Source organism: Eutrigla gurnardus (genome assembly GCF_963514095.1).
Source record: "Eutrigla gurnardus genome assembly, chromosome: 16".
Lineage (NCBI taxonomy): Eukaryota > Metazoa > Chordata > Actinopteri > Perciformes > Triglidae > Eutrigla > Eutrigla gurnardus.
The window spans coordinates 9,893,995-9,913,769 of NC_139927.1; the positions used below are offsets into that span (position 1 = coordinate 9,893,995).

General features: G+C 41.7%; 3 protein-coding genes across 3 annotated transcripts; 1 reads left to right on the forward strand and 2 right to left on the reverse strand.

Moving 5' to 3' along the window:
- The first annotated feature begins 234 nt into the window (after nt 1-234).
- LOC311026962 (UBX domain-containing protein 10-like) lies at nt 235-1,164 on the forward strand. Its single transcript, XM_084030692.1, has one exon. It carries the CDS (start codon nt 438-440, stop codon nt 1,143-1,145), a length of 708 nt encoding a protein of 235 aa, XP_083886818.1. The 5' UTR covers nt 235-437; the 3' UTR covers nt 1,146-1,164.
- Nucleotides 1,165-2,228: 1,064 nt separating this feature from the next.
- Nucleotides 2,229-8,747, reverse strand: LOC311026966 (ATP-dependent RNA helicase DDX19B-like). The gene is made up of 12 exons (XM_084030696.1): nt 8,711-8,747; nt 7,746-7,911; nt 7,518-7,581; nt 7,226-7,421; nt 7,038-7,130; nt 6,084-6,186; nt 5,869-5,983; nt 5,591-5,768; nt 5,228-5,465; nt 3,161-3,323; nt 2,874-3,065; nt 2,229-2,785 (listed from the first exon to the last, which is right to left on the reverse strand). Exons 2-12 carry the CDS (start codon nt 7,806-7,808, stop codon nt 2,724-2,726), a joined length of 1,467 nt encoding a protein of 488 aa, XP_083886822.1. The 5' UTR covers nt 7,809-7,911; nt 8,711-8,747; the 3' UTR covers nt 2,229-2,723.
- A 1,752-nt stretch (nt 8,748-10,499) lies between these two features.
- On the reverse strand, nt 10,500-19,149 carry LOC311026499 (ATP-dependent RNA helicase DDX19B-like). Its single transcript, XM_084030096.1, has 12 exons — nt 19,093-19,149; nt 18,142-18,307; nt 17,916-17,979; nt 17,624-17,819; nt 17,436-17,528; nt 16,482-16,584; nt 16,267-16,381; nt 15,989-16,166; nt 15,626-15,863; nt 11,041-11,203; nt 10,754-10,945; nt 10,500-10,665 (listed from the first exon to the last, which is right to left on the reverse strand). Exons 2-12 carry the CDS (start codon nt 18,202-18,204, stop codon nt 10,604-10,606), a joined length of 1,467 nt encoding a protein of 488 aa, XP_083886222.1. The 5' UTR covers nt 18,205-18,307; nt 19,093-19,149; the 3' UTR covers nt 10,500-10,603.
- Between the last annotated feature and the right edge of the window lie 626 nt (nt 19,150-19,775).

Consider the following 19,775-nt stretch of genomic DNA (forward strand, 5'->3'; position numbering starts at 1 on the left):
TTTAAGTGTTATGTTGCCTTATTTGACATATTTGCAGAATGCAAACAATGTGGTTTAAATATTGAAACTGTATTTTGAAGAGGAAATGCAACTGCACTGGCACCTGTAGCTGCAGTTGCGTACTTTTGACACCAGAGGTCTCCCCGCTTGCAACTACAAGTCGTCGTCAAGGCAACCAGACTGCCATGGCAACCTGGCTGACGCTTAGAGAGGCACTTCCTGCAAAAACTGGATGGAAAGCGTACGGACCTCATTTTTTAAACGTTTCAAGTTGTGGTTTACGACGAATGTATCCCTCCGTGTAGGGAAGAATCTTCTCGAACAATAGGGCACGTTTGTCTTGGGCTCTTATTGTGAAGGACTGAAGCCCAGAAACAACTGGAAATCTGCTCTGACAGACTGCTCTGAACTCTCTCCTTGACAGCTAGTTGCTATCGATGCATTTAACGAGGCCAAAGTCCTCCAAAGGGCGAAGCAGATCGGCTGTAAACAACTCGGCTGTCGGGGACAGGATCCAGAGGCCTGCTGAGTCCCCAGAGAGTCCCGCCTCTGCGTGCAGCAGGCCGGACAGAAACCTCAGCTTCCACTCGCCAATTAAGTGGCAGGCCGGCCAGCTGATCCAGGACGGGGTTCTGCAGCAAGACCCACCGCAGTCCTTGAACCGGTACAAAGTTCTTCCGTCCATAGTGAGGAGGCAGACAGAGGCGAGTCCCGAGAGGAGCCTGGACAAGACGATGTCCGAGCTAAAGCTGTGTAATGATGCGACCCTGCAGCGAGGGCACAGGGAGCCACGTGTCGCCAGGGTGACGGATGTGACACGGATCAGTGGCTCCGAGGTGGACCAGAGGGACGGGGTCCGGCCTAAGCCCCCTGACACGGGACAAACAATGAGCGGGGAAGCTGGCCGTTTGCTTCTGGCTATCCGAGCCCCGTGTGGCAGGAGGTTTCAGCAGCACTTCGACCCCGCAGACAGTCTGCTGACGGTGAGAACCAGCGCAGAGCTCAGGTACGAAGCGGAGTACGGAGGGGCTCGCATCGAGACCATGGACGTGCCACGCAGGACCTTCACGGACATGGATCTGACCTTGGCCCAGTGTGGCATTTTGAACAGATCGGTCCTGTGCATCTCTCAGAACGACATTTAAAATAGTTGTCAACTTTTGAAATGAGAAACAAAAAGTGCATACCGGTATTCAGAGATTCAGAATTTGTCAATTAGGGAGAAGAGGATTTGCACAATGTTGGTTTGCACAATATTGTATTGTATATTGTATATATATATATATATGTTATTCACAGGATGAAATTAATCTCTTTCAGGACTTTGGAGGCCACATTAGGAGAAGTTTTTGCTTTGAATGGGATTTTTGTTGTTGTTGTGAAGTCCATATTGGACTCCAATTAAGATTCAAAGCAGTTTTATTAATATGTTTGTCTTAAAACATGTCTGGAGAGGACCTTAGTATACAAAATCTTATTTTTGTAACCATTTTTAGATGATAGCAAATTCAGAATAATACTGTCCAACTAATTAATCTAACTTGTAACCTTTTTTGACAAACAACAACTAAATGGCTATAGTTTGTTTCCATATCTTACATTTTTTTGATTGACGTTCTTATATGCCAAATAGTCCTCTGTTAGAGAAGTACAGTCAATGTGTTGAATTCATCACTATATTTTTATACTACAACGATTGCCCTGCTTTCATAGTGTGAACACAAATCCATAAATCAGGTGTAAATAATAGAATTAATGAATGACGCTGACCTCATGATTGATACCTGGGCTTTTGAATCAAAATCACCACCACTGTGAAAAAGGCCAACTGCTAACAACCTTCACTCTACTCCGAACAAGTACTCCTTTTATAGTTCTTTCATACTGAAAAAGGAGTCAAAATCATTTCTGGAAGGATAAAAGCTGTTTTTGATGATGAGTGAACGTACCACGATGTGACTCATCAAACTCCCTCTGGAAAATGTTAAAAACAAATAAATCACACTAAAGAGCAGAGCATTCGGAGGCTACAGGCTTAACTTTAGAACATATTGTATATTCCCTAAAGACATATTTGAATCATCATGTTTAATAAAAGATTGTTTCGGACACACCCAATGTAATGATTTTACTTGGTACGGTGTAAAAACCTTTTCCTCTGACGAGCCGCAGCTTTCATGAACAGATGGTATTTAAACTGCAAGTACAAGTTTGATATGCAACGGTACAGTTATTTATTCTTTTTTCACACAAAACAAGCAACAGGCTTCATAGTGTGATAGAACATCAAATTAAGTAATTGTCAAACTAACAGTCAGCTACCACAAAAGCTGAAACAGGCATTTAAACCTTAAAATGCTTCAAGTCACTCAAGGATATTTTAGATGAGACAATCCAATATCAACAATTCACTTCAGACAAACAAACAACACTGCAAACCATCAACTGTAGTCTCAGACACCCTTGAATGCTGTTTTAACAGCCGGCGGGTGATTTTATAATTTACATGCTTAAGGTGACTTAATGATCAATCAAAATTGGACACATCAAATGAAAAATGGCACAGAATACTGCCATGAAAAAAGTTTGCATAAACATTAGTGCGATTCTCTCCTCTGTAAAGAATAAAATGCAAACAAACTCTGGAAAGGAACTCAAGTCTCACATTTGAGGTAACACGTGTCTCACTGCGTGAGGATTTGATGGTGCACGGAGCAAAGCATTCAGCCGATCAGGAGTTCCATTTCTTCGAGATTGCTAGTATCAAGCTCTTTGATCTTCCTGTCTGTAAGAGGAAGATAGAGATAATAGTCACATTAGGATCCGTGCAGTCGCAGTTTTGCATGATCAAAGTGAAATAAACGGGAACATACCGAAATGCGTTTCAATTTGATGGATAATATCCATGCTGTGTTCGCTGTCAACCATATTGACCGCGAATCCTCTTCTGCCGAAGCGCCCAGTGCGGCCGATCCGGTGAAGGTAAGTTTCGTTGTCTGCGTTCCCAGTCATGTCCACAGGGAGGTCAAAGTTGACCACGAGCGACACTTGTTCCACATCAATACCTGTAATCATCATGACCACTAATGAGTTTGAGAAAATGTACACACTCGCCGTCCAACATTAATGTGATGTTTTCATTTTAAAACCCCTCCCGTACCTCTGGAGCACACGTTGGTGGTCACCAGTACTTTCTCTTTCCCGTCCCTGAAGCGCTCGATGACGGCGGCTCTCTGCTCCACCGTCATTTCCCCACTCAGCAAGGACACCTGGTGCCCTTCTTGGATCAGGTTTGTGGACAGCCAAGCAGCCATCCTGCGGGTCTAAAGAAAAAGTATCAGCCAAACTAAAGTGCTCATACTGATGTCTTGTCAGGAGACATTTTTCCAGTAATTGGAAAATACTTATTTGTGTGTCAAAATTTGTATCATAAAACAAGGACGACATGCCTTCTGCTCTGATCCTACTTTGCTTTGAATTATGCATTACTGATTAAAAAATATCTGTTGATTCACTGGAATTCAACACCCAATTTACAACTGACATCCACATGCAATCTGTACCTGGAGATCCTATCTTGACAAATACAAAAAACAACACATTAATGAAAGATGTAAATGAAATAGACCACATCTGGAGATCCGCATTGCCATCAGATCTGAACCAGATGTGGATGCAATGGGTACAGCATTACTACATTCTAAGGAAAGACAATCCATCCGACAAGTTGACATCCAACACAGGTTACAGATACAAAGTAGTCGGCTACTAAAATCAGCTATAAAATGGAAACATTTAGGGTTCTATGGTGGATTGGATTGAGCCATGCAGCCACGGCATGCAGCACTACGTAAGGAGGAGGTTCAACAATGTTGCCCAGAATATGCAAGCAAGCAGGAATGCAGCAGATATGCACTGACCACTGCCTCCGCAGCACCACGATTCAGAAATGATCTGATGCATGAGCCAAACAATGCCCCTTATCGGCCTGTTGAGAGCTATTGCTTTAAAAAAAATGGAGATAACAGGAACAATTAAACTAGGGAATGTCCCGATCCAGCTTTTTGCACTTCCGATCCGATACTGATATTGTAGCTTTTAGTATCGGCTGATACAGATACCGGCCGATCCAAGCATGTATTAAAGATTAAAGATATTTACTTATTTTGTTGTCAGACTCACGTTGAAAAGGGTTTTACTCTTAAGAACAACTAGCCAACTTAATTAGGTTAGTTTGAATAATCCACAATGGTTGGTAATGAGAAGCTGACCTGTTTATTCTTAACAGGGTTAAATAAACACAAAATAGACTAAATAATAAATAGTCAATCTTGCCGCTTTACCATTTCGAATACTTGAAACAATCGTCGTCCCATCAGCCTCCCCGCGGCATCCGAGCGCTCTTTCCCAGCCTTGCGCAGGTTGAAAACCTGGCCTTCGCAACACTAGGAAGCAGGAAAGACTTACGCATTACGCTAATCATAACTCCACACTATGTTAATGAATCACTGTTGTTAGCAGGCTCCATGAGCTGGACACCGACTCACGGAGTGGCTCCCGGTCGGTCAGAGCGCAGCCAACCCCGGCAGTCACCGAGGATCAACAGCTGAGTGGCGGCGGCGAAGAGGCGGAGGCTCCGTTTTTATGTCCGCGTCATAGCACTTTTGGTGCGTGTTTAAAACAGTGGGTTCACTTCAAAACGCAAGCGTCAGAAGCTGTCAGAGCGTTTATGAACAGTGTTTTAGAGCTCCCCCTAAATGCCTCAAAGCTTGACTTTATTGTGGCAAGTATTGCACTCCGCCTCTTCGTCTTTTAGGGTAAAATAATCCCACACAGCTGACATTTTTATCGATAACTTTAAATTCTTAGTGGGACATGCACAGACAAATCCGTCTTGTTGTTGTTTAGGGGATGCTGGACAGGTCGCAAGGTGTGCGCTAGGTGTGCTGGAAAACGCGGAACGGAGTTTTGAAAAAACTGGATCTGGATTTTCCCGTTCAGGCCGATCCGATATCGATATGCATTTTTTTGCTAATATCGGCGGCCTATCCGATTCAAATATCGGATCGGGACATCCCTAAATTAAACACCAGGAGTTAATACAATAATCACACATAATCGTGTATCCAGAAACAGATCTCCAGGTGTGATCAAAACAGTGAAGGAATAGTTTTCATTAAATCCTAATCTAGTGTGTTCTAAGAAACGGTTAAATCAGCTGACTTACATGGCAGAAGATCATGGCCTGTGCTATGGTAAGGCTCCCATAGAGGTTACAGAGGGCAGTGAACTTGTCCTCCTTCTCCTTACAGACCACATAGAACTGCTTGATGTTATCCAGGGTCTCCTCTTCGCGCTTTAGCCTGATGATATTGGGATCGGGGACCACCCGCTCTGCAAACTCCCACACAGAGTCGTCAAAGGTTGCAGAGAAAAGCAGCATCTGGCAGGCCTCTGTCAGCTGTCTGTGTTGGTACGGAGAGAAAGGGAGGAAAACATTGTGACAAGAGAAGCTTGCTGACGGACATGACAAAGAAAACTTCTTTTGTTATCATCATCATGGGAAGGTTTCTCTGAAAAGCAAACACACCTATGGATCCGTATGCTCTGGTCACGATGACCTTGTGTGGCGATCATCACATCAGCCTCGTCAAGCACAAACATAGTAATCTTCTTGGGGTCAATGAGCTTGTACTTGGTGCACCAGTCTAGGACTGTGCCTGGTGTTCCAATGACAATCTGCTCCTGCAACTTGATGCCTCGCGGCACTGAACAGAATGCAGGAATTCACACGGTGACACCGGCTCTCAAATACCATTTTACCCCTAATTCCAACAGGTGTAATTACAAGTACAGTCACATTCTTACTTCTGCTGCCCCGAATGCCGTAGGCCAGTTTCACATCAGGATAAAATTTCCCCATTTCCTCGATCACTTGGCCGATCTGTAGAGCGAGCTCGTATGTTGGCGAGATACAAAGGCACTGGAAGAACCAAACAGTTTTCAAATGTTGAGTGGCATTTCAGCTTCTACTACTCAATGTGGACACTGGCTGGACTTTGCAGATTACATGAGATGCTTACCTGAGTCCATTTATTGTCTGTGTTAACATGGCTGAGCATGGCTAGAGAAAAAGCAGCAGTTTTACCTGTGCCAGACTGTGACTGGGCAATCAGATTCTGAGGTCTGGGAGAAGAAAAATATAATGAAGTGATGTAAGAAACGCAAGTACAATTGTTAGAGTCCAGAGCTGGAGCAATCAGCAGAACATACACAAAACTATAACTATTTTTCTCAATCGAAAACTTATTTTAAAAGCATTATGCTCGGTTTGATGACCTTACCTTGTATATTCTATGGGATTTTTACTTCACAGACTAAACAATTAACCAATACAACAATTGGTATTAATTGATAACAAAAGTAATCATTAGTTACAGCCCTAGTCCATTGACTCATGCCAAATTAGCCTTTTCACATTCTCATTATAGATCTAGATTAGTCACTTAGACTAACAAAACCATGGTTATAATAAATGTATATAAAGTGCTATGAATTAGTTACTAAAGTGCTTAAAAATGTGCTGAAATGATTAGTCAATTTATCAATAACTTTGATTGCCAGAACATTGAGGATGTTTTTAATTAACTGTCAGAAAAGTGAGAAAAACAGCAATTTCAAGTCCAAAGATGATGTCATGTTTTTCATTTTGTGAAACCAATAGTCCAAAATACTGATATGAATAATTTACATTGTTTTCAAAGAGAGAAGAACAGCAAATCCTCATGTTTGAGAACCTTGAACAAGAAAATAGTATTTTTCATTGATGAACAACTTGAACAATTACATGAGAATCAAAATAGTTAACAATTAAGTTCTCAGGTTCTTTTAATGACAGAGAAGGGCAGCAAATCCTCATATTTGACTGGCTTGAACCAGCAAAAACGTGCCCCTTTTTGCCTGATAAGTCACATAAATGTAAATTATTTTTCTGTCCAATGAATAATCCAAGATGACTTGAGTGAAAATGAACTCACGGCTGTGCCAACATCAGGGGCAAAGCGTTCTCCTGGATACTGGAGGGTCTGTTGAATCCCATATTGTACACACCATTCAGCAGTTCAGGTTTCCTATTGATCATCAAAAGCAACAAGTGTTTGAGGACGGAGGGAGGGAGAGAAACAACATACATCTGCTTGAAAGTTTAGATTACAGTCAAACTCACAGTCTCAGCTCCTCAAACGTCTTCACAGAGAAGAGAGGAGATGCGGGGTCCCGCTGGAGGACCTGAACCTGGTTTGTGTTCCGCACCAGACTGCGCCGGATCAGTTTATGCAGCAGGGACTGTTCAGCCAGTTCCACACTGTCACCCCCGTCCTTCTTCAAACCTCCATTTGCATTCTTGTCCGGCAATATGTTGCCTACACAGGTGGATATAACACAAAAAACACAGCTAGGCGGTGGAAATAGGTAGTTCAGATGGTAGTTTTAACTAAAAAATATACTTATTAAGTTACCATTTACGTCTCCGCTTATTATACGGGGATCACGCTGTCGATGCACCCTCTTTAAGAAGTCCAACTGGTTCGACAAAACACATTATTATATATATGTTTTTTTAATGATGCAACAAACTCCGTGTGTAAAGCAGCTAGTTAGCTTAAATTAGCTAGCTTGCTAATGAGCGATGAGCCTGTTTGATGATACATTCGGAGCCGTTTGTCAACTTGTTACTTCACGTTTACCTGTCTGGTCGGAGTTGTGGTTTCTTGAACTTCGACGGCAACCGCCCACGAGTCTTCGGACATTTTCGAGCATGAATTGAGTGTTTCTTCCAAGGGACGAACAACGGGGTTTCTCAACAAAAGTTTGATGTCAGCGTGAATGATGAGTGTGCGTCAAAGTCCCCACCTGCCGCCGCCGCCTCTCGCGTGAATGGTGAGTGGGCGTTAACCCTCTGAGACCCACATAGAGAACCTTTCCTTCTTGTCATACTTTTGTGTATTGCCCTATAAAATTGTCATTTTTTAGAGTATCATCAAGTTATACACATCCCCAGAATCAGCACAACCACAGCTAACTATGTGCATCATTCAATAAATACGTATATACACTATAATAGGGGATTTTAGCCAATAAATTAAAAATAAATAAAAACGCACCTTAAATTTTTACACATTTTATTAAAAAAAAGCACTGCAAACCATTATAACGAAAGAAAAGCTCAACATAGAAAGTTTAACACACTTGTTTGGATTGTTCTAGAAGTTATTTGAAGCTTCTAACTGTTTTTGTCTATGAAATATGGATATTCTTTTGAGTAGTGTCCATAGGCGTTTTTTTTTTTGCCGCCCTTTTCTCTGCTTCGACCTCCTCCCGTTTGAGCAAACACAAACGTAAGTCAGGCTTACCGATTGGCTGTAAAAGCCGCTACGGGAGCCAATACGAATGTCCGATGCATAAACGTGACTCTATACGTCACTAGCAAGATGGCGGATGAAAATAATGATCGATATACATAAACACAACGGAGAAATGCGCCACGGATACGAGGAGACATCTAGTCACATCTTTACAACTTTACGCATTCGTTTACACGTTACACAAAAACGCATGTTTCTAGAGCAAACCCTTACGGAGTTATGGCGCTCTAAAGACAACGTGATCTTTTGTAGCGTATACGCCACAATGGGTCTCAGAGGGTGACAACGTGCCGCCGCCACTCCCCTCTGACCTGGACCAACCGCCCGCAACCCCACTGTACCACACCGCTGATGCTGCCTTCACACCGCGTCGGAAATATCGCACTTTTAAGACTTCAGCAACCAGAAGCAAACAATCAAAGTGATAAATATTCTTGTATGTTCTTCTATGTTTTAACGTCAGCTAATGTTACGACGAGGCCAAAGTCCTCCAAAGGGCGAAGCAGATCGGCTGTAAACAACTCGGCTGTCGGGGACAGGATCCAGAGTCCCGCTGAGTCCCCAGAGGGTCCCGCCTCTGGGTGCAGCAGGCCGGCCAGAAACCCCAGCTTCCACTCGCCCATTAAGTGGCAGGCCGGCCAGCTGATCCAGGACAGGGCTCTGCAGCAAGACCCACCGCAGTCCTTGAACCGGTACAAAGTTCTTCCGTCCATAGTGAGGAGGCAGACAGAGGCGAGTCCCGAGAGGAGTCTGGACAAGACGATGTCCGAGCTAAACCTGTGTAATGATGCGACCCTATATGTTATTCACAGGATGAAATTAATATCTCTTTCAGGACTTTGGAGGCCACATTAGGAGAAGTTTGTGCTTTGAATGGGATTTTTTGTTGTTGTTGTTAAGTCCATATTGGACTCCAATTACGATTCAAAGCAGTTTTATTAATATGTCTGTCTTAAAACATGTCTGGAGAGGACCTTAGTATACAAATCTTATTTTTGTAACCATTTTTAGATGATAGCAAATTCAGAATAATACTGTCCAACTAATTAATCTAACTTGTAACCTTTTTTGACAAACAACAACTAAATGGCTATAGTTTGTTTCCATATCTTACATTTTTTTGATCGACGTTCTTATATGCCAAATAGTCCTCTGTTCGAGAAGTACAGTCAATGTGTTGAATTCATCACTATATTTTTATACTGCAACGATTGCCCTGCTTTCATAGTGTGAACACAAATCCATAAATCAGGTGTAAATAATAGAATTAATGAATGACGCTGACCTCATGAGTGATACCTGGGCTTTTGAATCAAAATCACCACCACTGTGAAAAAGGCCAACAGCTAACAACCTTCACTCTGCTCCGAGCAAGTACTCCTTTTATATTTCTTTCATACTGAAAAAGGAGTCAAAATCATTTCTGGAAGGATAAAAGCTGTTTTTGATGATGAGTGAACGTACCACGATGTGACTCATCAAACTCCCTCTGGAAAATGTTGAAAACTAATCAATCACACTAAAGAGCAGAGCATTCGGAGGCTACAGGCTCACTTTAGAACATATTGTATATTCCCTAAAGACATATTTGAATCATCATGTTTAATAAAAGATTGTTTCGGATACACCCAATGTAATGATTTTACTTGGTACGGTGTAAAAACCTTTTCCTCTGATGAGCCGCAGCTTTCATGAACAGATGGTATTTAAACTGCAAGTACAAGTTTGATATGCAACGGTATAGTTATTTATTCTTTTTTCACACAAAACAAGCAACAGGCTTCATAGTGTGATAGAACATCAAATTAAGTAATGGTCAAACTAACAGTCAGCTACCACAAAAGCTGAAACAGGCATTTAAACCTTAAAATGCTTCAAGTCACTCAAGGATATTTTAGATGAGACAATCCAATAATCAACAATTCACTTCAGACAAACAAACACTGCAAACCATCAACTGTAGTCTCAGACACCCTTGAATGCTCAATCAAAATTGGACACATCAAATTAAAAATGGCACAGAATACTGCCATGAAAAAAGTTTGCATAAACATTAGTGCGATTCTCCTCTGTAAAGAATAAAATGCAAACAATAAACTCTGGAAAGGAACTCAAGTCTCATATTTGAGGTAACACGTGTCTCACTGCGTGAGGATTTGATGGTGCACGGAGCAAAGCATTCAGCCGATCAGGAGTTCCATTTCTTCGAGATTGCTAGTATCAAGCTCTTTGATCTTCCTGTCTGTAAGAGGAAGATAGAGATAATAGTCACATTAGGATCCGTGCATTCGCAGTTTTGCATGATCAAAGTGAAAGAAACGGGAACATACCGAAATGCCTTTCAATTTGATTGATAATATCCATGCTGCGTTCGCCGTCAACCATATTGACCGCGAATCCTCTTCTGCCGAAGCGCCCAGTGCGGCCGATCCGGTGAAGGTAAGTCTCGTTGTCAGCGTTCCCAGTCATGTCCACAGGGAGGTCAAAGTTGACCACGAGCGACACTTGTTCCACATCAATACCTGTAATCATCATGACCACTAATGAGTTTGAGAAAATGTACACACTCGCCGTCCAACATTAATGTGATGTTTTCATTTTAAAACCCCTCCCGTACCTCTGGAGCACATGTTGGTGGTCACCAGCACTTTCTCTTTCCCGTCCCTGAAGCGCTCGATGACGGCAGCTCTCTGCTCCACCGTCATTTCCCCACTCAGCAAGGACACCTGGTGCCCTTCTTGGATCAGGTTTGTGGACAGCCAAGCAGCCATCCTGCGAGTCTAAAGAAAAAGTATCAGCCAAACTAAAGTGCTCATACTGATGTCTTGTCAGGAGACATTTTTCCAGGAATTGGAAAATACTTATTTGTGTGTCAAAATTTGTATCATAAAAAAAGAACGACATGCCTTCTGCTCTGATCCTACTTTGCTTTGAATTATGCATTACTGATTAAAAAATATCTGTTGGTTCAATGGAATTCAACATCCAATTTACAACCGACATCCACATGCAATCTGTACCTGGAGATCCTATCTTGACAAATGGGTCATTCCGTGTCATTTCATCAAATTTCTGAAAATCTTCCCACCTGACCATCTCAGAATGTCCTGAAAAAATCCAAGGACAAAGACACACTTGTTTATAGGACAAATCCAAAATATTAGGTCTCTACTGTCAATAGTTTTCTCATGAAACATCATTGAATGAAGGGTAGTTTAGACGGTTTTTGGCATCATGCTCTGAAAAGCCATTTTTAAACAGCAATATCTGGAAAACTATCTCACCTGTGGCCTTCAAAATTTTACAGAGTATATCTGTTACGAATAGCCTCCAGACATAGAAAATCAGGGATGTAGCTCAATGATAACCTAGTATGGTAGGTACTTAAAATTAGGCTTTTTGAAATAAAGTGGTACATTTGAAGAGTGGCTGAGCCCCCATTTTTGCAGATAAAGGACTTCTATCACTTCTGCCTCTATCTCTGGTGTTAGCTTAAACATTCTACAAAATATGGTTTCTCTCAGATGATTAGTTTCACAGATATTAAGGCTCAAAAATGGAAGTTAACACATCTTTGCCCAACTTCAGAGTCATATTCCAAAAAACTGACAACACGTATCAGGTCCAAACTTACTTTTTTTTAAAGATCATATTCTTGTTAAAATCATATTTAAAAATTGGGAGGGTGTTTTGCCTCCATTTGTCGCAGTGATTTTTTAAAATCTTGATATTGGTGGGGTTTTTGTGGCCGTTTTTGGTACTGCATGTCTTATTATCCTACAAGTAAACATCACAGCAGGGCAATTCAAATGTGTTTTTTACCATTTACCAAAGACTTACATGTGACTAAATACTACTGATAAATTTAGCCTCACGAAAACATTAAAATGTAGCACAGTTGTAGTTACAGAGGCAATAAGTCCTTGAATGTGAGTTAAACATGCTGAAAGCAGCTTTTAATGTCTTATGAACAAATATAGCATAATATTGAAGACTGTACATTGTCATACTTTAAGTATATAAATTACACAACTAAATCAAATAATCTTAATTTAAGCATAAAGATTTTACATTACAGTAGAAAAGTCTCCAAAGTTTGATATTGAATAACAGTTTGTCTCTATGCTCACTATGAGACAATATGTGAGTTATGATCAGAAATGGTGGATAGGAAGTATCAGAGATGTTTCAGATCAAGATGAAGATGTACTGGTTCAGTTAATGCACCCATATGGCCCTGCCAAGAGTTTCTACTGGCCAAGAAGAGAAGATGTGCAATGTCCCACTGCAGCATAGAATTGCAAGATTTGACGTTCCCTCTACAGAAACTGGGCGCATGTATGCCATCAAAAAAGATGAGCAGAACAGAGCAGAGATGTACATTAGACAATTTGTAAAGTGACTGCCAAATTAATGAATGTGACGAAGGAATTGGATCTAAAAGATGAAAAATGTGTGATCCCTCACAGTGAGCATAGAGACAAACTGTTATTCAATATCAAACTTTGGAGACTTTTGTACTGTAATGTAAAATCTTATGCTCAAATAAAGATTATTATTTGATTTGGTTGTGGTATTTATATACTTAAAGTATGACAAAATGTACAGTCTTCAATATTATGCTATGTTTGTTCATGGTTTAAGACATTAAAAGCTGCTTTCACCATGTTTAACTCACATTCAAGGACTTATTGCCTCTGTAACTATAACTGTGCTACATTTTAATGTTTTCGTAAGGCTAAATTTATCAGTAGCATTTAGGCACATGTAAGTCTTTGGTAAATGGTAAAAAACACATTTGAATTGCCCTCCTGTGATGTTTACTGGTAGGCTATTAGGACATGCAGTACCAAAACCAGCCACAAAAACCTCACCAATATCAGGATTTTAAAAAATCACTGCGACAAAATGAGGCAAAACACCCTCCTGATTTTTTAATATGATTTTAACGAGAATATGATCTTTCAAAAAAAGTAAGTTTGGACCTGATAAGTGTTGTCAGTTTTTTGGAATATGACTCTGAAGTTGGGCAAAGATGTGTTAACTTCCATTTTTGAGCCTTAATATCTGTGAAACTAATAATCTGAGACCATATTTTGTAGAATGTTTAAGCTAACCCCAGAGATAGAGGCAGAAGTGATAGAAGTCTTTTATCTGCAAAAATGGGAGCTCAGCCACTCTTCAAATGTACTACTTTATTTCAACAAGCCTCATTTTAAGTACCTACCATACTAGGTTATCATTGAGCTACACCCCTGATATTTCATGTCTGGAGGCTATTAGTAACAGGTATACACTGTAGAAATTTTGAAGGCTACAGGTGAGATAGTTTTCCAGATAATGCCATTTAAAAATGGCTTTTCAGAGTATGATGCCAAAAACTGTCTAAACTACCCTTCATTCAATGACGTTTCATGAGTAAACTGTTGACAGTAGAGACCTAATATTTTGGATTTGTCCTATTAACAAGTGCGTCTTTGTACTCCAATTTTTTCAGGACATTCAGAGATGGTCAGGTGGGAGGCATTTGATGAAATGACACGGAATGACCTAAATACAAAAAACAACACGTTAATGAAAGATGTAAATGAAATAGACTGGATCAGCCAGACCACATCTGGAGATCCGCATTGCCATCAGATCTGAACCAGATGTGGATGCAATGGGTACAGCATTACCACATTCTAAGGAAAGACAATCCATCCGACAAGTTGACAGGTCATCCAACACAGGTTACAGATACAAAGTAGTCGGCTACTAAAATCAGCTATAAAATGGAAACATTTAGGGTTCTATGGTGGATTGGATTGAGCCATGCAGCCACGGCATGCAGCACTACGTAAGGAGGAGGTTCAACAATGTTGCCCAGAATATGCAAGCAAGCAGGAATGCAGCAGATATGCACTGACCACTGCCTCCGCAGCACCACGAATTCAGAAATGATCTGATGCATGAGCCGAACAATGCCCCTTTTCGGCCTGTTGAGAGCTATTGCTTTAAAAAAAATGGAGATAACAGGAACAATTAAACTAGGGAATGTCCCGATCCAGCTTTTTGCACTTCTGATCCGATACCGATATTGTAGCTTTTAGTATCGGCCGATACCGATACCGGCCGATCCAAGCATGTATTAAAGATTAAAGATATTTACTTATTTTTTTTGTCAGACTCACGTTGAAAAGGGTTTTACTCTTAAGAACAACTAGCCAACTTAATTAGGTTAGTTTGAATAATCCACAATGGTTGGTAATGAGAAGCTGACCTGTTTATTCTTAACAGGGTTAAATAAACACAAAATAGACTAAATAATAAATAGTCAATCTTGCCGCTTTACCATTTCGAATACTTGTAACTGTTGAGTAACAACGTTATTCATTTCGATCATAGAAACAAACGTCGTCCCATCAGCCTCCCCGCGGCATCCGAGCGCTCTTTCCCAGCCTTGCGCAGGTTGAAAACCTGGCCTTCGCAACACTAGGAAGCAGGAAAGACTTACGCATTACGCTAATCATAACTCTACACTATGTTAATGAATCGCTGTTGTTAGCAGGCACCATGAGCTGGACACCGACTCACGGAGTGGCTCCCGGTCGGTCAGAGCGCAGCCAACCCCGGCAGTCACCGAGGATCAACAGCGTCAACAGAGTGGCGGCGGCGAAGAGGCGGAGGCTCCGTTTTTATGTCCGCGTCATAGCGCTTTTGGTGCGCGTTTAAAACAGTGGGTTCACTTCAAAACGCAAGCGTCAGAAGCTGTCAGAGCGTTTATGAACAGTGTTTTAGAGCTCCCCCTAAATGCCTCAAAGCTTGACTTTATTGTGGCAAGTATTGCACTCCGCCTCTTCGTCTTTTTCGTCTTTTAGGGTAAAATAATCCCACACAGCTGACGTTTTTATCGATAACTTTAAATTCTTAGTGGGACATGCACAGACAAATCCGTCTTGTTGTTGTTTAGGGGATGCTGGACAGGTCGCAAGGTGTGCGCTAGGTGTGCTGGAAAACGCGGACCGGAGTTTTGAAAAAACTGGATCTGGATTTTCCCGTTCAGGCCGATCCGATATCGATGTGCATTTTTTTGCTAATATCGGCGGCCTATCCGATTCAAATATCGGATCGGGACATCCCTAAATTAAACACAAGGAGTTAATAAAATAATCACACATAATCAAGTGTGTTCTAAGAAACGGTTAAATCAGTCGACTTACATGGCAGAAGATCATGGCCTGTGCTATGGTAAGGCTCCCATAGAGGTTACAGAGGGCAGTTAACTTGTCCTCCTTCTCCTTACAGACCACATAGAACTGCTTGATGTTATCCAGGGTCTCCTCTTCGCGCTTTAGCCTGATGATATTGGGATCGGGGACCACCCGCTCTGCAAACTTCCACACAGAGTCGTCAAAGGTTGCAGAGAAAAGCAGCATCTGGCAGGCCGTTGTCAGCTGTCTGTGTTGGTACGGAGAGAAAGGGAGGAAAACATTGTGACAAGAGAAGCTTGCTGATGGACATGATAAAGAAAACGTCTTTTGTTATCATCATCATGGGAAGGTTTCTCTGAAAAGCAAACACACCTATGGATCCGTATGCTCTGGTCACGATGACCTTGTGTGGCGATCATCACATCAGCCTCGTCAAGCACAAACATAGTAATCTTCTTGGGGTCAATGAGCTTGTACTTGGTGCACCAGTCTAGGACTGTGCCTGGTGTTCCAATGACAATCTGCTCCTGCAACTTGATGCCTCGCGGCACTGAACAGAATGCAGGAATTCACACGGTGACACCGGCTCTCAAATACCATTTTACCCCTAATTCCATCAGGTGTAATTACAAGTACAGTCACATTCTTACTTCTGTTGCCCCGAATGCCGTAGGCCAGTTTCACATCAGGATAAAATTTCCCCATTTCCTCGATCACTTGGCCGATCTGTAGAGCGAGCTCGTATGTTGGCGAGATACAAAGGCACTGGAAGAACCAAACAGTTTTCAAATGTTGAGTGGCATTTCAGCTTCTACTACTCAATGTGGACACTGGCTGGACTTTGCAGATTACATGAGATGCTTACCTGAGTCCATTTATTGTCTGTGTTAACATGGCTGAGCATGGCTAGAGAAAAAGCAGCAGTTTTACCTGTGCCAGACTGTGACTGGGCAATCAGATTCTGAGGTCTGGGAGAAGAAAAATATAATGAAGTGATGTAAGAAACGCAAGTACAATTGTTAGAGTCCAGAGCTGGAGCAATCAGCAGAACATACAGAAAACTATAACTATTTTTCTCAATCGAAAACTTATTTTAAAAGCATTATGCTCGGTTTGATGACCTTACCTTGTATATTCTATGGGATTTTTACTTCACAGACTAAACAATTAACCAATACAACAATTGGTATCAATTGATTACAAAAGTAATCATTAGTTACAGCCCTAGTCCATTGACTCATGCCAAATTAGCCTTTTCACATTCTCATTATAGATCTAGATTAGTCACTTAGACTAACAAAACCAGGGTTATAATAAATGTATATAAAATGCTATGAATTAGTTACTAAAGTGCTTAAAAATGTGCTGAAATGATTAGTCAATTTATCAATAACTTTGATTGCCAGAACATTGAGGATGTTTTTAATTAACTGTCAGAAAAGTGAGAAAAACAGCAATTTCAAGTCCAAAGATGATGTCATGTTTTTCATTTTGTGAAACCAATAGTCCAAAATACTGATATGAATAATTTACATTGTTTTCAAAGAGAGAACAACAGCAAATCCTCATGTTTGAGAACCTTGAACAAGAAAATAGTATTTTTCATTGATGAACAACTTGAACAATTACATGAGAATCAAAATAGTTAACAATTAAGTTCTCAGGTTCTTTTAATGACAGAGAAGGGCAGCAAATCCTCATATTTGACTGGCTTGAACCAGCAAAAACTTGCCCCTTTTTGCCTGATAAGTCACATAAATGTAAATTATTTTTCTGTCCAATGAATAAACCAAGATGACTTGAGTGAAAATGAACTCACGGCTGTGCCAACATCAGGGGCAAAGCGTTCTCCTGGATACTGGAGGGTCTGTTGAATCCCATATTGTACACACCATTCAGCAGTTCAGGTTTCCTATTGATCATCAAAAGCAACAAGTGTTTGAGGACGGAGGGAGGGAGAGAAACAACATACATCTGCTTGAAAGTTTAGATTACAGTCAAACTCACAGTCTCAGCTCCTCAAACGTCTTCACAGAGAAGAGAGGAGATGCGGGGTCCCGCTGGAGGACCTGAACCTGGTTTGTGTTCCGCACCAGACTGCGCCGGATCAGTTTATGCAGCAGGGACTGTTCAGCCAGGTCCGCACTGTCACCCCCGTCCTTCTTCAAACCTCCATTTGCATTCTTGTCCGGCAATATGTTGCCTACACAGGTGGATATAACACAAAAAACACAGCTAGGCGGTGGAAATAGGTAGTTCAGATGGTAGTTATAACTAAAAAATATACTTATTAATTTACCATTTACGTCTCCGCTTATTATTCGGGGATCACGCTGTCGATGCACTCTCTTTAAGAAGTCCAACTGGTTCGACAAAACACATTATTATAGGTTTTTTTTAAATTATGCAACAAACTCCGTGTGTAAAGCAGCTAGTTAGCTTAAATTAGCTAGCTTGCTAATGAGCGATGAGCCTGTTTGATGATACATTCGGAGCCGTTTGTCAACTTGTTACTTCACGTTTACCTGTCTGGTCGGAGTTGTGGTTTCTTGAACTTCGACGGCAACCGCCCACGAGTCTTCGGACATTTTCGAGCATGAATTGAGTGTTTCTTTCGAGGGACGAACAACGGGGTTTCTCAACAAAAGTTTGATGTCAGCGTGAATGATGAGTGTGCGTCAAAATCCCCACCTGCCGCCGCCGCCGCTCGCGTGAATGGTGAGTGGGCGTTAACCCTCTGAGACCCACATAGAGAACCTTCCGTCTTGTCATACTTTTGTGTATTGCCCTATAAAATTGTCATTTTTTAGAGTATCATCAAGTTATACACATCCCCAGAATCAGCACAACCACAGCTAACTATGTGCATCATTCAATAAATACGTATATACACTATAATAGGGGATTTTAGCCAATAAATTAAAAATAAATAAAAACGCACCTTAAATTTTTACACATTTTATTTAAAAAAGCACTGCAAACCATTATAACGAAAGAAAAGCTCAACATAGAGAGTTTAACACACTTGTTTGGATTGTTCTAGAAGTTATTTGAAGCTTCTAACTGCTTTTGTCTATGAAATATGGATATTCTTTTGAGTAGTGTCCATAGGCGTTTTTTTTTGCCGCCCTTTTCTCTGCTTCGACCTCCTCCCGTTTGAGCAAACACAAACGTAAGTCAGGCTTTCCGATTGGCTGTAAAAGCCGCTACGGGAGCCAATACGAATGTCCGATGCATAAACGTGACTCTACGTCACTAGCAAGATGGCGGATGAAAATAATGATCGATATACATAAACACAACGGAGAAATGCGCCACGGATACGAGGTCACATCTTTACAACTTTACGCATTCGTTTACACACGTTACACAAAAACGCATGTTTCTAGCGCAAACCCTTACGGAGTTATGGCGCTCTAAAGACAACGTGATCTTTTGTGGCGTATACGCCACAATGGGTCTCAGAGGGTGACAACGTGCCGCAGCCACTCCCCTCTGACCTGGACCAACCGCCCGCAACCCCACTGTACCACACCACTGATGCTGCCTTCACATCGCGTCGGAAATATCGCACTTTTAAGACTTCGGCCACCAGAAGCAAACAATCAAAGTGATAAATATTCTTGTATGTTCTTTAATATTTTAACGTCAGCTAATGTTACGACGAGGCCAAAGTCCTCCAAAGGGCGAAGCAGATCGGCTCTAAACAACTCGACTGTCGGGGACAGGATTAGGGGTGGGGGGAAAAAAATCGATATTGCAATATATTGTTGTGCTCTCTGTCGCAATAAATGAATCGATACACTGACGGCAAATATCGATATTTTGGGTCTACGGGTTTTTTTAGACTCCCGCCGTCGGTGCGTCTTAGAGTTTACGGTTCTCCGGAGCGGATCCGCGGGGGCCGCCCGCTGCCCGGGTGTCGGTCTGAGCTCCAAGCGGGTTTCACACATCCTTGAGGGCATGAGTTTGATTGCCTATTTACGGGCAGGATTCCGAGCGGCGCGCTAGAGTTTACGGTTCTCCGGACGGAGCAGAACTGCGGGTTCGCGGTGCGTAATTGTAAGCGTGGCCGTGTGCTGACCGGTGCTGTTGTGAGCTTCAAGCGCTTTTCACACAGCATTGAGGGCACTTTTCGGCCGGGCTCGATCGCCTATTT

Bases quoted from the DNA above. Each gene is read 5' to 3' on its own strand.
- LOC311026962 (XM_084030692.1), top strand. From the start codon at position 438: ATGCATTTAACGAGGCCAAAGTCCTCCAAAGGGCGAAGCAGATCGGCT.
- LOC311026966 (XM_084030696.1), bottom strand. From the start codon at position 7,808: ATGTCCGAAGACTCGTGGGCGGTTGCCGTCGAAGTTCAAGAAACCACA. The intron at 7,422-7,517 runs GTAACTTAATAA...CCACCTGTGTAG, and splicing joins AATAAGCGGAGACGTAAATG to GCAACATATTGCCGGACAAG. The intron at 6,187-7,037 runs GTGAGTTCATTT...TTCTTCTCCCAG, and splicing joins CCCCTGATGTTGGCACAGCC to ACCTCAGAATCTGATTGCCC.
- LOC311026499 (XM_084030096.1), bottom strand. From the start codon at position 18,204: ATGTCCGAAGACTCGTGGGCGGTTGCCGTCGAAGTTCAAGAAACCACA. The intron at 16,585-17,435 runs GTGAGTTCATTT...TTCTTCTCCCAG, and splicing joins CCCCTGATGTTGGCACAGCC to ACCTCAGAATCTGATTGCCC. The intron at 11,204-15,625 runs GTAAGTCGACTG...CTTTTTCTTTAG, and splicing joins AGGCCATGATCTTCTGCCAT to ACTCGCAGGATGGCTGCTTG.